The sequence below is a fragment of the Pelophylax lessonae genome (genome assembly GCF_965119305.1).
Source record: "Pelophylax lessonae genome assembly, chromosome: 1".
Classification (NCBI taxonomy): domain Eukaryota; kingdom Metazoa; phylum Chordata; class Amphibia; order Anura; family Ranidae; genus Pelophylax; species Pelophylax lessonae.
Window position 1 is genome coordinate 317303276 of NC_138768.1, and position 18478 is coordinate 317321753.

The window sequence follows — 18478 nt, forward strand, 5'->3', positions numbered from 1 at the left end:
TACACAGCGAGGGACATCTCCCCCCCCCCCCACATACACAGCGAGGGACATCTCCCCCCCCCCACATACACAGTGAGGGACATCTCCCCCCCATACACAGCGAGGGACATCCCCCCAGAAAACACAGCAAGGGACATTCCCCACTCCCCCCCATATACAGCTACAGACGTCCCCCCCCCCCATATACAGCTACAGACGTCCCCCCCATATACAGCTACAGACGTCCCCCCCCATATACAGCTACAGACGTCCCCCCCCCCAATATACAGCTACAGACATCCCCCCCATATACAGCTACAGACGTCCCCCCCCCCATATACAGCTACAGACGTCCCCCCCCCATATACAGCTACAGACGTCCCCCCCCCATATACAGCTACAGACGTCCCCCCCCCATATACAGCTACAGACGTCCCCCCCCCCATATACAGCTACAGACGTCCCCCCCCCCATATACAGCTACAGACATCCCCCCCCAATATACAGCTACAGACATCCCCCCCATATACAGCTACAGACATCCCCCTCCCATATACAGCTACAGACACCCCCCCCATATACAGCTACAGACATCCCCCCCCCATATACAGCTACAGACATCCCCCCCATATACAGCTACAGACACCCCCCCCATATACAGCTACAGACATCCCCCCCCCATATACAGCTACAGACATCCCCCCCAATATACAGACATCTCCCCCCCCATATACAGACATCCCCCCCATACAGAAATCTCCCCCCATATACAGACACCTCCCCCATATACAGACACCTCCCCCCATATACAGACATCCCCCCCATATACAGACATCCCCCCATACAGAAATCTCCCCCATATACAGACACCTCCCCCATATACAGACACCTCCCCCATATACAGACACCTCCCCCCATATACAGACATCCCCCCATATACAGACATCCCCCCATATACAGACACCTCCCCCATATACAGACACCTCCCCCCATATACAGACATCTCCCCCATATACAGACATCTCCCCCATATACAGACACCTCCCCCCATATACAGACATCCCCCCCATATACAGACATCCCCCCCATATACAGACACCTCCACCCATATACAGACATCTCCCCCATATACAGACACCTCCTCCATATACAGACACCTCCCCCATATACAGACATCCCCCCTCCTTGGCAGAGATTGCAGAAAAAAACCCGGGAACAGACCTTTCCTGTAGAGCAGACACATGGGATGTGATGAGTTCTATTCACTTCCTGTACTTCTCTGTACCATGTGACCAAACAGTCACATGGTCTGTGACATCACCGTAATAAGAGATGTAAGAAGTTTTACAGCTATTATTAGTGCATTGGTACGCTAGTGCTGTGGTTAGCTCACTGGGCTCCGATAGCTCAATGGGCTTGCTTCTGGGGGCGCTCCGGGTTCGAATCCTGGCCAATGCAATCTAATTTTTTTTTTTTTTTTTTTATCAAGTTATCATAGCAATTTGTAAAATGAAGCTTTAATTGCTATAATGCGCATTTATGAAAAGCGATCTTCATAAATGCGCATTATAGCAATTAAAGCTTCATTTTACAAAGTGCTTCACATCTTAGATGAACATAATAAAACAAAAGCATCCAAATACATTTTGGGGAGGAATGGGGCCCTATAGGGGTATACTTGGTCAGGCATTGGGTAGGAATGGGGCTCTATAGGGGTATACTTGGTCAGGCATTAGGTAGGAATGGGGCCCTATAGGGGTATACTTGGTCAGGCATTAGGTAGGAATGGGGCCCTATAGGGGTATACTTGGTCAGGCATTGGGTAGGAATGGGGCCCTATAGGGGTATACTTGGTCAGGCATTGGGTAGGAATGGGGCCCTATAGGGGTATACTTGGTCAGGCATTAGGTAGGAATGGGGCCCTAAAGGGGTATACTTGGTCAGGCATTGGGGAGGAATGGGGCCCTATAGGGGTATACTTGGTCAGGCATTGGGGAGGAATGGGGCCCTATAGGGGTATACTTGGTCAGGCATTGGGGAGGAATGGGGCCCTATAGGGGTATACTTGGTCAGGCATTGGGTAGGAATTGGGCCCTATAGGGGTATACTTGGTCAGGCATTAGGTAGGAATGGGGCCCTATAGGGGTATACTTGGTCAGGCATTGGGGAGGAATGGGGCCCTATAGGGGTATACTTGGTCAGGCATTGGGGAGGAATGGGGCTCTATAGGGGTATACTTGGTCAGGCATTAGGTAGGAATGGGGCCCTATAGGGGTATACTTGGTCAGGCATTGGGTAGGAAATGGGCCCTATAGGGGTATACTTGGTCAGGCATTAGGTAGGAATGGGGCCCTATAGGGGTATACTTGGTCAGGCATTGGGGAGGAATGGGGCTCTATAGGGGTATACTTGGTCAGGCATTAGGTAGGAATGGGGCCCTATAGGGGTATACTTGGTCAGGCATTGGGGAGGAATGGGGCCCTATAGGGGTATACTTGGTCAGGCATTAGGTAGGAATGGGGCCCTATAGGGGTATACTTGGCCAGGCATTAGGTAGGAATGGGGCTCTATAGGGGTATACTTGGTCAGGCATTGGGTAGGAATGGGGCCCTATAGGGGTATACTTGGTCAGGCATTAGGCAGGAATGGGGCCCTATAGGGGTATACTTGGTCAGGCATTAGGCAGGAATGGGGCCCTATAGGGGTATACTTGGTCAGGCATTAGGTGGGAATGGGGCCCTATAGGGGTATACTTGGTCAGGCATTAGGTAGGAATGGGGCCCTATAGGGATATACTTGGTCAGGCATTGGGTAGGAATGGGGCCCTATAGGGGTATACTTGGTCAGGCATTAGGTAGGAATGGGGCCCTAAAGGGGTATACTTGGTCAGGCATTGGGGAGGAATGGGGCCCTATAGGGGTATACTTGGTCAGGCATTGGGGAGGAATGGGGCCCTATAGGGGTATACTTGGTCAGGCATTGGGGAGGAATGGGGCCCTATAGGGGTATACTTGGTCAGGCATTAGGTGGGAATGGGGCCCTATAGGGGTATACTTGGTCAGGCATTAGGTAGGAATGGGGCCCTATAGGGATATACTTGGTCAGGCATTGGGTAGGAATGGGGCCCTATAGGGGTATACTTGGTCAGGCATTAGGTAGGAATGGGGCCCTAAAGGGGTATACTTGGTCAGGCATTGGGGAGGAATGGGGCCCTATAGGGGTATACTTGGTCAGGCATTGGGGAGGAATGGGGCCCTATAGGGGTATACTTGGTCAGGCATTGGGTAGGAATTGGGCCCTATAGGGGTATACTTGGTCAGGCATTAGGTAGGAATGGGGCCCTATAGGGGTATACTTGGTCAGGCATTGGGTAGGAATGGGGCCCTATAGGGGTATACTTGGTCAGGCATTAGGTAGGAATGGGGCCCTAAAGGGGTATACTTGGTCAGGCATTGGGGAGGAATGGGGCCCTATAGGGGTATACTTGGTCAGGCATTGGGGAGGAATGGGGCCCTATAGGGGTATACTTGGTCAGGCATTGGGGAGGAATGGGGCTCTATAGGGGTATACTTGGTCAGGCATTAGGTAGGAATGGGGCCCTATAGGGGTATACTTGGTCAGGCATTGGGTAGGAAATGGGCCCTATAGGGGTATACTTGGTCAGGCATTAGGTAGGAATGGGGCCCTATAGGGGTATACTTGGTCAGGCATTGGGGAGGAATGGGGCTCTATAGGGGTATACTTGGTCAGGCATTAGGTAGGAATGGGGCCCTATAGGGATATACTTGGTCAGGCATTGGGGAGGAATGGGGCCCTATAGGGGTATACTTGGTCAGGCATTAGGTAGGAATGGGGCCCTATAGGGGTATACTTGGCCAGGCATTGGGGAGGAATGGGGCCCTATAGGGGTATACTTGGTCAGGCATTAGGTAGGAATGGGGCCCTATAGGGGTATACTTGGTCAGGCATTGGGTAGGAATTGGGCCCTATAGGGGTATACTTGGTCAGGCATTAGGTAGGAATGGGGCCCTATAGGGGTATACTTGGTCAGGCATTGGGTAGGAATGGGGCCCTATAGGGGTATACTTGGTCAGGCATTAGGTAGGAATGGGGCCCTAAAGGGGTATACTTGGTCAGGCATTGGGGAGGAATGGGGCCCTATAGGGGTATACTTGGTCAGGCATTGGGGAGGAATGGGGCCCTATAGGGGTATACTTGGTCAGGCATTGGGGAGGAATGGGGCTCTATAGGGGTATACTTGGTCAGGCATTAGGTAGGAATGGGGCCCTATAGGGGTATACTTGGTCAGGCATTGGGTAGGAAATGGGCCCTATAGGGGTATACTTGGTCAGGCATTAGGTAGGAATGGGGCCCTATAGGGGTATACTTGGTCAGGCATTAGGTAGGAATGGGGCCCTATAGGGATATACTTGGTCAGGCATTGGGGAGGAATGGGGCCCTATAGGGGTATACTTGGTCAGGCATTAGGTAGGAATGGGGCCCTATAGGGGTATACTTGGCCAGGCATTGGGGAGGAATGGGGCCCTATAGGGGTATACTTGGTCAGGCATTAGGTAGGAATGGGGCCCTATAGGGGTATACTTGGTCAGGCATTGGGGAGGAATGGGGCCCTATAGGGGTATACTTGGTCAGGCATTAGGTAGGAATGGGGCCCTATAGGGATATACTTGGTCAGGCATTGGGGAGGAATGGGGCCCTATAGGGGTATACTTGGTCAGGCATTAGGTAGGAATGGGGCCCTATAGGGGTATACTTGGTCAGGCATTAGGTAGGAATGGGGCCCTATAGGGGTATACTTGGTCAGGCATTAGGTAGGAATGGGGCCCTATAGGGGTATACTTGGCCAGGCATTAGGTAGGAATGGGGCCCTATAGGGGTATACTTGGTCAGGCATTAGGCAGGAATGGGGCCCTATAGGGGTATACTTGGTCAGGCATTAGGCAGGAATGGGGCCCTATAGGGGTATACTTGGTCAGGCATTAGGTGGGAATGGGGCCCTATAGGGGTATACTTGGTCAGGCATTAGGTAGGAATGGGGCCCTATAGGGGTATACTTGGTCAGGCATTGGGGAGGAATTGGGCCCTATAGGGGTATACTTGGTCAGGCATTAGGCAGGAATGGGGCCCTATAGGGGTATACTTGGTCAGGCATTAGGTGGGAATGGGGCCCTATAGGGGTATACTTGGTCAGGCATTAGGTAGGAATGGGGCCCTATAGGGGTATACTTGGTCAGGCATTGGGGAGGAATTGGGCCCTATAGGGGTATACTTGGTCAGGCATTAGGCAGGAATGGGGCCCTATAGGGGTATACTTGGTCAGGCATTAGGTGGGAATGGGGCCCTATAGGGGTATACTTGGTCAGGCATTAGGTGGGAATGGGGCCCTATAGGGGTATACTTGGTCAGGCATTAGGTAGGAATGGGGCCCTATAGGGATATACTTGGTCAGGCATTAGGTAGGAATGGGGCCCCTTCACACACAGTGAGTGGGAGGTGATCACACGGTGTACTTAGAACCGAAGGAACTGCTGTTAATACATGCATTACATGGCCGCAGGTCTCCTAATCCTCCCCGCCCCGCCCCCTGTAAGAACAAGATATTTACATCCGTCCCGCCCTCTCTCAGCCTCCTAATCCTCCCCGACCCCTGTAAGACCTCGATATTTGCATCCGCCCCGCCCCCTGTAAGAACTCGATGACGCCTGTCTGTCAGAACAACGGCGTCATCGAGTTCTTATAGGGGGCGGGGCGGATGCAAATATCGAGTTCTTATAGGGGGCGGGGCGGATGCAAATATCGAGTTCTTACAGGGGGCGGGAGGATTAGGAGGCTGAGAGAGGGCGGGACTGATGCAAATATCTAGTTCTTACAGGGGGCGGGGCGGGAGGATTAGGAGGCTGAGAGAGGGCGGGACTGATTCAAATATCTAGTTCTTACAGGGGGCGGGGCGGGGAGGATTAGGAGGCTGAGAGAGGGCGGGACGGATGCAAATATCTAGTTCTTACAGGGGGCGGGGCGGGGAGGATTAGGAGGCTGAGAGAGGGCGGGACGGATGCAAATATCTAGTTCTTACAGGGGGCGGGGAGGATTAGGAGGCTGAGAGAGGGCGGGACGGATGCAAATATCTAGTTCTTACAGGGGGCGGGGAGGATTAGGAGACCTGCGGCCATGTAATGCGTGTATTAACAGCAGTTCCTTCGGTTCTAAGTAGTAGCTGTTTGATGACGCGCGGCCGGCCGGCGGAAGTGACGAGGGTATAGCAGTCTGTCAGAACAACGGATGACGCTAGCTGCATCTTCCGGTGTGCGCTGTACACATCCGGTCGGGGAGTAGGACGGTGTGTAGCGGTGTAAAGTGATTGCAGTTCGGCGGAGGACGGTTTGGGAGGGTGCCGAGCGCTATGTCCGATACGTGGAGCTCCATCCAGGCTCACAAGAAGCAGCTGGACTACCTGCGGGAGCGTCTGCAGAGGAGGAGGAAGGATGTCACCTCTCAGCTGGTGCTGGGTAATGTGCTGCCTCCCTTCATTCATCAGTCTGCATGATATACATTATACACCATCCGCTTTTATTCCCTTACTGCAGCCAGGTTTTTTTTTTTTAACTCTGCTAATAAAAACGTAAAACAAAGTAAGGGCTCTTTCACACGGGCGATCCAATCAGATCCGCCGGTCAGTTTTTTAGGCGGATCTGATCGGATCCTCCATGCAGCTCTATGGGGCAGCGGGTGTCAGCGCTGCCATCTGTATCCGATCCTGTCCGTGAAATCTGGACGGATGGAAACCCTATTTTTCCATCCGTTCAGTAATCGGATCGGATCTGATGAGAGCGAACAAGCGGTCCGCTCTCCTCCGATCCCCCATAGAGGGCAGCGGGGGCTGAGACACCTCTCTCTTCGCTCTGCAAGCGGAGACGGAGCTGTCATCCGCCGGCTCAGCGGGGATCGCGGATCGATCCCCGCTGAGCAACACGGATCCGCCTACGGAGGCGGACCGTGTGAAAGAGCCCTAATTGTGATCTTTTTCTTCCAGCTACCCACCTTCCCAGCTACATGACTGTGCAGAGACCCTCCTCCCTATCACCCTGTACAATCTGATCTACACAGTAGATGTCAGTGGGATGGGGTGAGAGTTCCTTCACCAGGCTGCCAGGAGAGTTCCAATAAAGAAACTAATGGAGGTTGTCCTGTCTGATCTCCTGGGATGCTAGTAGCTTGGCTGTTCAGTCACTGAGTAGAAATAAGCGTTCAGAAACTAAAGGACAATTGTGGGCTACTGAATACAAACTGTGGGCTACTAAAATATTTAAAGCCAAAGTTTAGGGTCAAGTTTTTTTTTTTTTTTTTTAAATACGCATGATGGATGGTACTTACATTTTAATCCAAAGCATCCTTTGAGCTGGTGCTGTCAAAAGTGCTGACTCTGCCTTCCCTTTCCACCCAGCTCCTCTATTCCTAGAACCATGTACTTAAGCTTCCATGGATGAAAAGTGTTCTAAAAATTGAGGAGGTGGATCTTTCATTTATCTGCCTGTCCTCCATTCATAGATACACTTCATTATTGGGGGACTATAGTACAGGTTCTATGAATGGAGGAGCTGGGTGAAAAGGGAAGGCACTCTTCAGTGCTTGAGATAGATCCCTCAGCTCATATTAACCCTGCAGCACTGGAAGATTACAGGTGGAACAGAGGGTTTTTACTACGGCAGTTGGCACCAGCACAAGGAACCCTTCAGATTAAATGTAGGTAGTGTCCCTTGTGCTGATTATTTATTCTTTTTATTATTATTATTAATTGTTTTTTAAGCTCTACATAAACTTAGGCTTGAAGTATTTGGATCGACATAACAGCCAGGGGACTTGTATTTTTGAAGGTGGAGCAGTTGAAGCCTCTATTTTCTCAGTATGGCTTCAATAGCCAAATTGAGTGAAACCATAACTTGCTTTAATGTAAAAAGAGTAGAAGAATTGGTTTTTATTTATTTTTTAAATCTAAAGTGTATTTCAAGTTGAAAACCTTTTTCTAGTTTTGAATAGCGCGAGGAAGGCTTAGAATGCTTTCAGCCCTGTAGCCAATGTAAACAAAGAAGTGGGGGTCATTGGCCTAATACAAGCACATAGTCATATTAGAGTATCCCCCACCCCCCATTGTATATGTACAGCTGTAGGGGGGGGAATCTCCCTCCTGCAGCTCATTGTACCAGCAATGATTGCTAATTTTAAGGCTTAGGAGCAATCCCAACCTTAACCCTGTTAGGCCTCCTGTGCAACATTTGGCACATTATGATTTTTGGGGGTTAGCAGGTACCTAGTTTTGATAGGTACCTGCTCTCACTTCTGCTTGGATCGCCTAAGGGATCAGAGCAGAAGTTTGGTACCTTTCTCTTTGCGCACAGACTTTCGGGACATTTCACAGGTTCCAGAAGGCTTCAAGACCATTCACATAGCACAACGCAAAAAGTCACTGCATGGTATGGTTACGATGCTTAATTTGCCGCCCGCAGCAAAAACTATCCAACATATCTTTCAAGTGAATGGGGAAGAGCCACAAACACCCCGTAACCTCAAGCAGTGCACTCCGTTTTGGCACTTTTTTGGCCTTCTTTTCTTGTCTGGTAAAACATTGTCTGCAGGAGAGGAAATTAGGGGAAATCTCTTCTATGGAGTCCTAGGATAGCTTTATATCCCCAGCCCTATCCAAAACTAGAAAACCTGTTTTTGGCTTGACATATGCTTAAAAAATCTTGATAATTATTTTATCTAATATATAAAATGGTTTTAAAGTACAAATAAAGCAGTAAATATCACATATGACAGAATACCACTTTCCACAGGCTGCTGGTAATGAGATGTTATTGTGAATCATTTCACGGATTGATTTTTGTCTTCTCTTCTTCCAGATCTTCAGAACCCAGAGGCTGGGGTGGCTCCAGGTTTCCGTAGTGATAGCCCAGTCCCTTCTGCTGCTCCACAAACTTCAAAGCCATCAAGTGGACCAACAGAAGTAATTCCCGATCCTGAACTGGAAAGTAAACTACTGCATCATCTGTCAGATCTGTCACTTGTCCTGCCAGTGGACTCTGTATCCATTCAACATGCTATTGCTACGGTGAGAACTGCTCTTAAGCTAAAGTGCATCTGTCATGCACATAAAAACCAAAGTAATTCCCATCTGCATATCAAGAACCCTGTGGTGCCATATCTTGCACTTAGAATGTTCTTTTGTGAAGTGGATAACCCCTGTCCCAGGCATAGTGTTATGCTATGTAAATAATAAGAGGCAATTTGTTTTTTTTCTGCCTGTGGAGAAAGCCTAAGATGTTGGCTTTTTATATATACCTATGACCAGAAGCATACCTGGGGCATGAGATCCACACCTTGTGCCAACGCTCTGAGATGCTGCAGGGTCGCCAGCAAAAAAATGTTGGGTTGTTGCTGATTACTCAATGACTATCTGACGTTTGTTTTCTGTGTGTATTAGTGTTGCAGTGCCTATTGTATTTGCACTGCAGCTCTGCTTCTGGCCATCTCACAGCAGCGGTTCAGAGCAGAGGAAGGCTCCTATCATTTAACCAATTCAATACTGGGCACTTTCACCCCCTTTCTGCCCTGGCAAATTTTCAGCTTTCAGTGCTGTCACACTTTAAATGACAATTGGGCGGTCATGCAACGCTGTACCCAAACAAATCATTTTTTTTTTTATCATTTTTTTTTTTAGATAGAGCTTTCTTTTTTTGTGGTATTTAATCACCACAGAGCTTTTTATTTTTTGCTAAATTACCCTGGGGGCACACACGAGCAGCCGTTCTGAAGAACGTCATATGACATCCACTCAAAACAATGAAACCCTGTCTATCTGCTATAGGCCAGGCAGGAACTGATTAACAAAGTCAAGGAGAGGATTTCTCAAACACTTAACCACTGTTGCATTTGGGGTGGGAGAGGGGAGATTGGTACAGATCGGAGGTCTGTGCTAGAGAAGGCGAGCTAGGAGGGAGGGGGTTGTATGAGGAGGGCTGTGAGGGTGGGATCTGTACTGGGGCAGAATTGGGGATACGGGGTGGAGATCAGTACAGACTCAAACCCTGTAAAAACATAATAATTCTCCTGCGCTCAGGGGTATGTGAAAAATGATAAAAAAAATTTAGACTGTCTTTCTAGGCATCGCTTGTGGTCTTGCCGCCCCTTCAGGACAAGGGTATCCAAAAACACTAAAAGACAACAAGAGAGGGGTGCACCGTCCTAGTGCATTACCACTGAAAAGGTTTATCAAAATCCAAAAGCAACATACATTATACTCACAAACAAATGAGGATAGCACACATGTAAACACGATCGGACATATCGTCTCTAAAGTGGCCAATGCACTCTTGCGGTCCTGGATGACGTGCTGTTGTCCGCACGAATCTGGTTAGGCTGATGCGTTTAGAGGGAGGACCTTCTTCCTCAGAGCCAAAGGGTACTACTGAACCGCAATCGATATTGGCAAGACATTAAATAGTCTGATCGTGATTACATGTGTGCTATCCTCATTTGTTTGTGAGTATAATGTATGTTGCTTTTGGATTTTAATAAATCTTTTTAGTGGTAATGCACTAGGTCGGTGCGCCCTTCTCTTATTGTTGTCAAACCCTGTAAACCCTAACTGAATGAAAGTTTGTTAAAGCATAAAAAAATGCATTTTTTTAAAAATATAGTTTAATCCGTTATATATCAGTGCTTATAATCTTCAGCTACCACCTTCAGCCTACATGCATGAGCAGGTAGCAGGTGATTCCTCTTGATTCGCTTCCTAATGGTGACAACTGTGGAACATGCCTAAACATTGGCATGGCCATTTCTAGTCTCCATTGGAAGGGAGTGTGAAAGGGTGACAGAACAGAAGAATCCATGAGAGACAGGACAAAGTGTTGTCACCTCATAACAGAAATGTTCTCTTCATGCTAGCATTACTAAGTTTTTTATTTTAATGAAAGCTGCTGATTTGTAAAGATTGAAGGTACCTTTTTAAATTACAGGTTAAAGATTAAAATTTTCTAAGAACATATATGTTGATGGGTCTACTGATTTAGGGGTATAGCATATTAAACTTTTTAGAACTCAGTCCTCCAGCTGCTGATTCTGTGTACCCAGGGGAATATCTTTGACCTAGTTTATGTTTCTATTTTGTTTTTATGATCCAAGCGAAGCTGTATCTGTATTCTCCAATACCTTGTTATATGTTGGTTTACTTGTATTCTATATACCAGGGGTCTCCAAACTGTGGCCCTCCAGTTCAGGAACTACAATTCCCATCATGCCTAGTCATGTCTGTGAATGTCAGAGTTTTACAATGTCTCATGGGACGTGTAGTTCCGCAACAGCTGGAGGTCCGTAGTTTGGAGATCCCTGCTATTCACCATGATGCTCATGTTGGGCATTTTGCTGAATATGTTAAATCTGCACATTCGTCAATAAAAAGTGTTTAAAAAAAAAAGATTGAGATTTTAGTTATGGGGTTTCCATCTGCTTGAGGAGTTTGTGTAAGTCGATGTTTACTCTAATCGTAATGTTGGCCTTTATATTTGATTAGTCTGCTTGATTGTATTTAATTTAAAAGGATTTGAGTGCTCTCGCATAAATCAAAATGTGCGTCCCCATCATTTCAGTTTCATCAGTTATAATTGTTCTTATTTTTCAGTTCTACAATGATGTGTCATATAATAAATAATAGAATAAACATTTTGTGTTGCAGCCAGAACTTCCTGTGTCACGCCAAGCAGTTGAAAGCCTTTTACAAAAATTTGCTGCTCAGGAGCTTATTGAAGTAAAATGTGCTGAGTATGAAGATAGTGACCGTGCCACTGTAGTGATTTTTGCTGACCATTCCAAGCTTTCAGCAATGATGGGAGCTGTATCTGAAAGAAAAGGACAAACTGCTGCTCCAGGAACAAAAAAGAGAAGAATACAGGAGACGGATAGTGCTACCTCTTTATCAGTAGCCTCATCCTCTGGTGCTTCAGGAGAGAAAAAAGCACCTGAGCCCCATAAGAAGGCCCGCAAACATGTATCCCATTTGGACTTAGAAATAGAGAGCTTGCTAAGTCAGCAGTCCACTAAAGAACAGCAAAGTAAGAAGGTAAGTTTTGATGAGTGTTTGAGATTGTCATGCTTGATTCAGAATTAATTAGCACCTACACTTAAGGTACTACAGTCTGCATTTCCCTTTTGAGCTATTATTTTGCAGGATGTGAAAGTACCCAAGGGTTAAATTTGGTCACGTGACCCACATTTTGTAACCCAAAATTCTTTATTTCTAAATTGTCAATTTTTTACTTTTTTTTACCATGCCAAGCTATGACTTCAAACTAAATAAGTACTTACTCTGTGGTTAGAATTTTTTTTTTTTTTTACAGTGCGTCATGACTTATATTGACTTTTGTACATTTCACTTAGTAATATGTTGGCAGGTTGAAATGATCAGTTTATTGGTCCTCACTTTTTTACTGCTTTTGCATTCATTCAGTTTTTCTTCCCTTTGAAATGTTAGGTAAGTCAGGAGATCTTGGAGCTCCTCAGTACGAGCACAGCCAAGGAGCAATCCATTGTGGAGAAGTTCCGCTCCCGTGGAAGAGCTCAGGTCCAGGAGTTCTGTGACTATGGGACAAAAGAAGAGTGTACAAGAGCGTCTGGAGCAGACACTCCTTGTCGGAAACTACACTTCAGGTAAAATATTGCTGAAAAAATGTGGTGTCATTTTATAAAATAGTCATATTTAGAAAGGTGAAGAGAAACGTAACGCTTAAAAAAAATAAAATAGGTCAGCAGAAACAAATAGTGTAGTTGCTTACATTTTTTTTTTAAATGTGGTTACTAGTACCTGAAGTCCAACGTTGTCTTCCTGCAGCCAAATCTTCTCACTGCTGCAGGTCCTTGTCGCCCCCATCTTGGATTTGGGAAGTGGCTGTGACTTGCTGAGTAATCACAGCTGGCTCCTACTGCACATGTGTGAGATTGAGCAACAGAGAGAGACTGGTCCTGCAGCCTCATGGGATGTGTGAAAGGTCCCAGGAGTCTGTGGGTGGGGAGGTAGCGGGTTAAATGAAGTAGTTCTCACTTAGTGGAGAAATGTGGGATTGATTCCTGTAAAAAAAAAAAAAAAGGTACCTGCTCCCCATTTAAAAAAAAAAAAAAAAAATTAAAAAAATGTTAGGGGTGGGGAGGAGTATTAAAGGAGAAGTCCACCCTAAAAAAATTCCTGCATACATAGATCTCTATGATCTAACACTATCTATCTAGCCCTGTAAAGAAGAAATCTGTATACTTACCTTTTTTTGAAGCCGATCCAATTCGGTCTTCAGCGGGGAAAGCTCTGCAGAGGACATGGTCAACAACGGCTGTGAAATGAATGGGAAGTGATGTCACCCATAGACTTACTATGGGGCTTCCTTTGTCGGCTGTGTCCTCTGCACCCGCCTGCAAAGCAAAGCCGCCGCTGACAGCTCAGCCTGGGATCGGGTCGGATCGGCTTCAAAAAAGGTATCTATACTGATTTCTTCTTTACAGGGCTAGATAGGTTAGTGTTAGATCATGGAGGTCTATAGATGCAGGGATTTTAGTGTTAGGGTGGACTTATCCTTTAATGACACTATCACTTTAGAGTGAGTAAAGGTCCTCTTTAAGTGGATTTTGACAGATTCAATAATATGACAAAATAACCCTGTATGCTTTCTGTGCATGCATTGATATAGTATTGAAAACAACCGCACTGCCTTGCTTCTCCTTTTTTGAACTTTTGATTTTGTCAGCAGTCGTTTTTCTTTTTTAAGTAAGGGTCATTCAAAAGAATACCTACCTGGCTCCAGAAGTTTTGAATGCCTGCTCCATCCACCACTCTCTTTTATTTATTTGCAGGCTGCCAAGTCATTACAAGGCACAATAGTGATGTAGTGGCCTTTTAGGGATCAGGCATTTGATACTCTTAGGTGGATGATGGATGCTAAACAGCCTTAATCGGCTGTCAGACCTTCTATATAGCACATACCAGAGAAAACTATTTTCCAGGCAAGAGTTGCTTTAAAGTGGTTGTAAAAGCCTACATATTGCAGAAATGTGTACCATAAATTATGTTACAAAAGTGCGCTAATAAATCAAGAGAACAAAAATGTCCATATATGTGTTATCAAAGTGAATTAACAAAAAAGTCCTTTGCATCCAAAAGGAAGTGATCCCAATAAACACAGGAATATAAACTGATGAATAATGAGTGTTGAACGTGATAAAGGATAGGTGATCAACCTCTTCCCAACAAACAGTCCAAATCCGTGACTAAAACACAATTCAGTGATGACACCCGGTGATGTGTGTGGACTCTTACCACATATGAGAGAGATGAGAGCATATATGCAAATTCACTTGGCCAGCTAGATGGAACAGGATCCCAAATGGAATGGATGAATCGTCAGCTTCTCGGTTGGGGAGATCTATGGGCTTTCAGGGGTGAGAATGCCACCAAGGAGATCACACCAAAAAGAGAATGGGACTGATAGTGCATTACCTCCAAATTTATTAGTAAAACCACGTAGAAAGACACTTGCATGAATCCAAATGATAAACAGCATATATACACTACGGTCACGGACACCTGCAGAACGATCCGGGACTTATAGCAGCACGACTTGCTCCCTCCGACGCGTTTCCACTGACAGTCCCAGAAGCCGACTTGTCAGTGGAAACGCGTCGGAGGGAGCCAGCCGTGCTGCTATAAGTCCCGAATCGTTCTGCAGGCGTCCGTGAAGGACTTTTTTGTTGATTCACTTTGATAACACATATATGGACATTTTTGTTCTCTTGATTTATTAGCGCACTTTTGTAACATAATTTATGGTACACATTTCTGAAATTTCGATTTATTTTACAGTGCTGCTTTTACACTTTAATTCATAGGTTCGCACACCTTTTTTCATTCACAAAAGTCTACATATACCCAGTGAAGTGACTAGCCTCAGGTGGTACACCGAGATGAAACAAATCTTCCTACATATGTTGTACCTGTTTACTTGCAGCCCTCTCTTCTCTACAGCTGTTCAAAGTGCACAATTTATACAGCTTGTCTGAGCTTTCAGAGCTCCCTGAAACCTAACTGGAGGAAAGGGACGCCCCCCCCCCCCTCCCCACTTCACACAGCACACAGGAACAGAGCTGAGGCTGTCAATCACATGCTATGTGCTGGGGCTCCCTCCCTTGTCACCTTTATACCTCTTGGTGTCAGGAAAACCTGTCAGAAGTAACTAATGCATATAGCAGAGTTAAGAGGCAGCAGACAGAAATCACACTTAGTGCTCTGGATTGAAACAAGTACACACTATAGAGGGATATACTTTGTTCATATTTCATGTCAGAGGTTTACAACCATTTTTAGCAAATTGGAAAGTATACCAAATGCAAGACAGTAATATCTTTTTCCCAAAAAATAAAAACAATGGCTAAAGGAAACTGTAAATTGAGGTAGTTACATGGCTATAGGTGATCAAATAGTCTAATGTCATTATTATGTATGCTTGATTTATCTCCAAGTGCATCCCTAAGTGCACATTTGTGCGGGTCAGGTGCGTGGATCAGAATACAGTCTGTCTGGGATGCGCTTGGATATCTGTGCAGTTAGCTGCCTGCCATTGATGTGAATTAGCTGCCTGCATGGACCTGCATAAAACACCTGAGCGGGTAAATATAGCCCTTTGCTTCGGTGTACAAATCATTCCGCCTATGTGAAGGACAGCTACACAAATCGATGATCCAAGCATGAGTTAAGAAATTGTCGCCTGCACCTTTTTTTCCCTAAATGTTAGTTTTCTCAATAGACCATTGTGGTGTTTACATCTTGTAAAGATATACAATGGGTATAGAAAAGAATCACCCCCTTTTTAAAATAATCTCGTTGTTGCTTTGCAGCCTGAAATGAAGACAGACAGTTTTTGTTTTATCCAGCTGTATTTACTCAGTGCAACTTATAACATCCAAGTAAAAGATATAACACCAACATGTCAGAAAAAAAATTCAAAGACAATCACTGAGTTTGAAAAAAGGATCACCCTCCTCTTAAAAATGACTTGTAAACTCAATCTGATGACCTTTTCAATGGCGCAAAAAGCCATTTGACTCTCAGCTGTGATGAGCTGTGATCACATTGATAAGCTCAGCGTGAAAAGAGCTTTTCTGGAGCATTTCAGTCCCTGGTAGTATGTAACTATGTAGTGCAACGGAAGCAAGCAATCCACTATGGGTGGCAAGGCACTGTCAAAAGATCTCCAGGATTAAGTTGTGGACAGGCACAAGTCAGGAGATGGATACAAACAAATGTCAAAGGCTTTATCAATGCCTAGAAGCACAGTAGAGTCTATTATTAGGAAGTGAAAGGTATTTGGTACAACACAGACCCTCCCTGGATCAGGACGTCCCTCCAAACTGGATGAAAGAGCCAGGAGGAAGCTGGTCAGAGAGGCTACCAAGAGACCTACAACAACTCCTAAAGCAGTTGCAGGAATTTATGACAAGAGTGGTCACTGTGTACATGTGACAACAATATCACAAATTCTCCAAAACTGTGGCTTGTATGGGAGGGTTGCAAGAAAAAAGTCAATCTTCAAGAAAGGCCACATGCAGTGACAGCTGAGTTTTGCCAACATGGATCTTGAAGATTCTGAGGCCACATGGAAAAGGTGTTATGGTCAGATGAGACTAAAATTGGAACTATTTGGCCAATATGTCTGGCAGAAGTCCAATACAGCTCACCATCCAAACAACACCATTCTTACAGTAAAGCATGGAGGTGATAACATTCTGTTATGGGGGTGTTTCTCTGCAGCACGGACTGGAGCACTTATCGGGATAGAAGAAAAATGGATGGGGCAAAATACCATCAAATTCTTGAGGAAAATCTGCTGCCCTGTGCCAGAAAGTTGTCAATGGGAAGAAGTTTTACCTTCCAACATGACAATGACCCAAAGCACAGAGCAAAAATTACCACACAGTGGTTGAAGGAGAAAAAAGGGTGAATGTTCTTGCATGGCCTAGTCAGAGCCCAGACTTAAACCCCATTAAAAGTCTGTGGAATGACTTGAAGACTGCAGTCCACAAACAAATACCATCAAATGTAACAGATCTTGAGCAGTTCTGCAAAGAAGAGCGGGCAAATATTGCAAAGTCTAGATGTGCAAAGTTAGTAGAGACATATCCCAACAGACTAAAGCATATCCCAACAAACTATGGCCTTCCAGCTGTTGCAGAACTACACATCCCATGAAACTTTGTAAAACTCTTGACATTTACAGACATGACTAGGCATGATGGAAATAGTAGTTCCTGAACAACTGGAGGGCGATAGTTTGAAGACCCCTAGACTAAAGGCTGTAATTAAAGCAAAAGGGGGTTCAACAAAATACTGACATAAGGGGTTGATCCTTTTTCTAACTTAGTGATTTCTATTTTTTTATGACATGTTGATGTTATATCTTTCACTTGGATGTTATAAGTAGGCACTGAGTAAATACAGCTGGATAAAACAAAAACTGTGTCTGTCTTCACTTCTGGCTGCAAAGCAACAAAATGTGATTATTTTAAAGGGGAGTGATTCTTTTCTCTATCCACTGTATAGGAGTATAGTTGGATGGGTATTCAATCTTCAAGTAATGTCTCTTCTGGAAACAATCTCATTCATTGTTTTATATCTTTGCATAGAGCTTACTATCTTTTTGTGATTGTTTTTACTGTATCACTTTTACAATAAACTTAAACTAGTAAATACTGCTATCGTTTCAGTCCTGGTTTTCATAGATGGTATGGTATATTATTTTTATTAAAACAGATATTAACCTGTGTATAATGTATAATAAGATATTCAAACATCTTGTTTATCATACTGTATGTACAGTTTCAAAATGTCCCAGAAGAGAACATCAAAATTATTTATTTTTCCATTTTGTAAAGAGAAGTAGAGGCACTTGGACTTTAAGGATGCTCGTGGTTCCTTGCTCTCTATTTTATTCTGCAAACACTATGTTAAGTGTAGACTTGGTTTTACAGACGCATCATTAACCCACATACTGATGAATCTCTTGGTGACTGCTCTTTCCTGAACACCTGTTTCCATATGGACACTTGTAAATATGTTCATTATGAGATTGATGCATGGGTGGAGCCTGGAGGAACTGCAGTCGGGACCGAATCTGCTCCATGTCAAGATATGCCTCTAGCCAAGAGTGTAGGAGACCCAAGTGTAGGTCGTCTCTTTCCCGCACAGGTAACCCTATTTTTTTTTTTTTTTTGTACTGTTGTAAGAATATTCAATTGTTGGACATGTACGGTACCTATTTTCCTGATGTTTTATATATTGTATGGCTTTCACACAGAAAATGTATTATTGAGTTCGTTTTGTGATTTCAATGGGTTTAAAAACAGCATGTACTGTATTTTCTGGCGTATAAGACTACTTTTGAACCTCAAA

At 45.2% G+C, this 18478-nt stretch overlaps 1 protein-coding gene across 1 annotated transcript in view; it reads left to right on the top strand.

Annotated features, from left to right (window-relative positions):
* Window positions 1-6286: 6286 nt before the first annotated feature.
* METTL3 (methyltransferase 3, N6-adenosine-methyltransferase complex catalytic subunit) overlaps window positions 6287-18478 on the top strand; it is a 37463-nt gene continuing 25271 nt past the window's right edge. The window contains exons 1-5 of the mRNA XM_082244202.1: window positions 6287-6506; window positions 8898-9106; window positions 11732-12115; window positions 12527-12702; window positions 18058-18274. Coding sequence (XP_082100328.1) covers window positions 6401-6506; window positions 8898-9106; window positions 11732-12115; window positions 12527-12702; window positions 18058-18274 — 1092 coding nt within the window. The 5' untranslated portion in view covers window positions 6287-6400. The remainder of the gene's footprint in view (window positions 6507-8897; window positions 9107-11731; window positions 12116-12526; window positions 12703-18057; window positions 18275-18478) is intronic.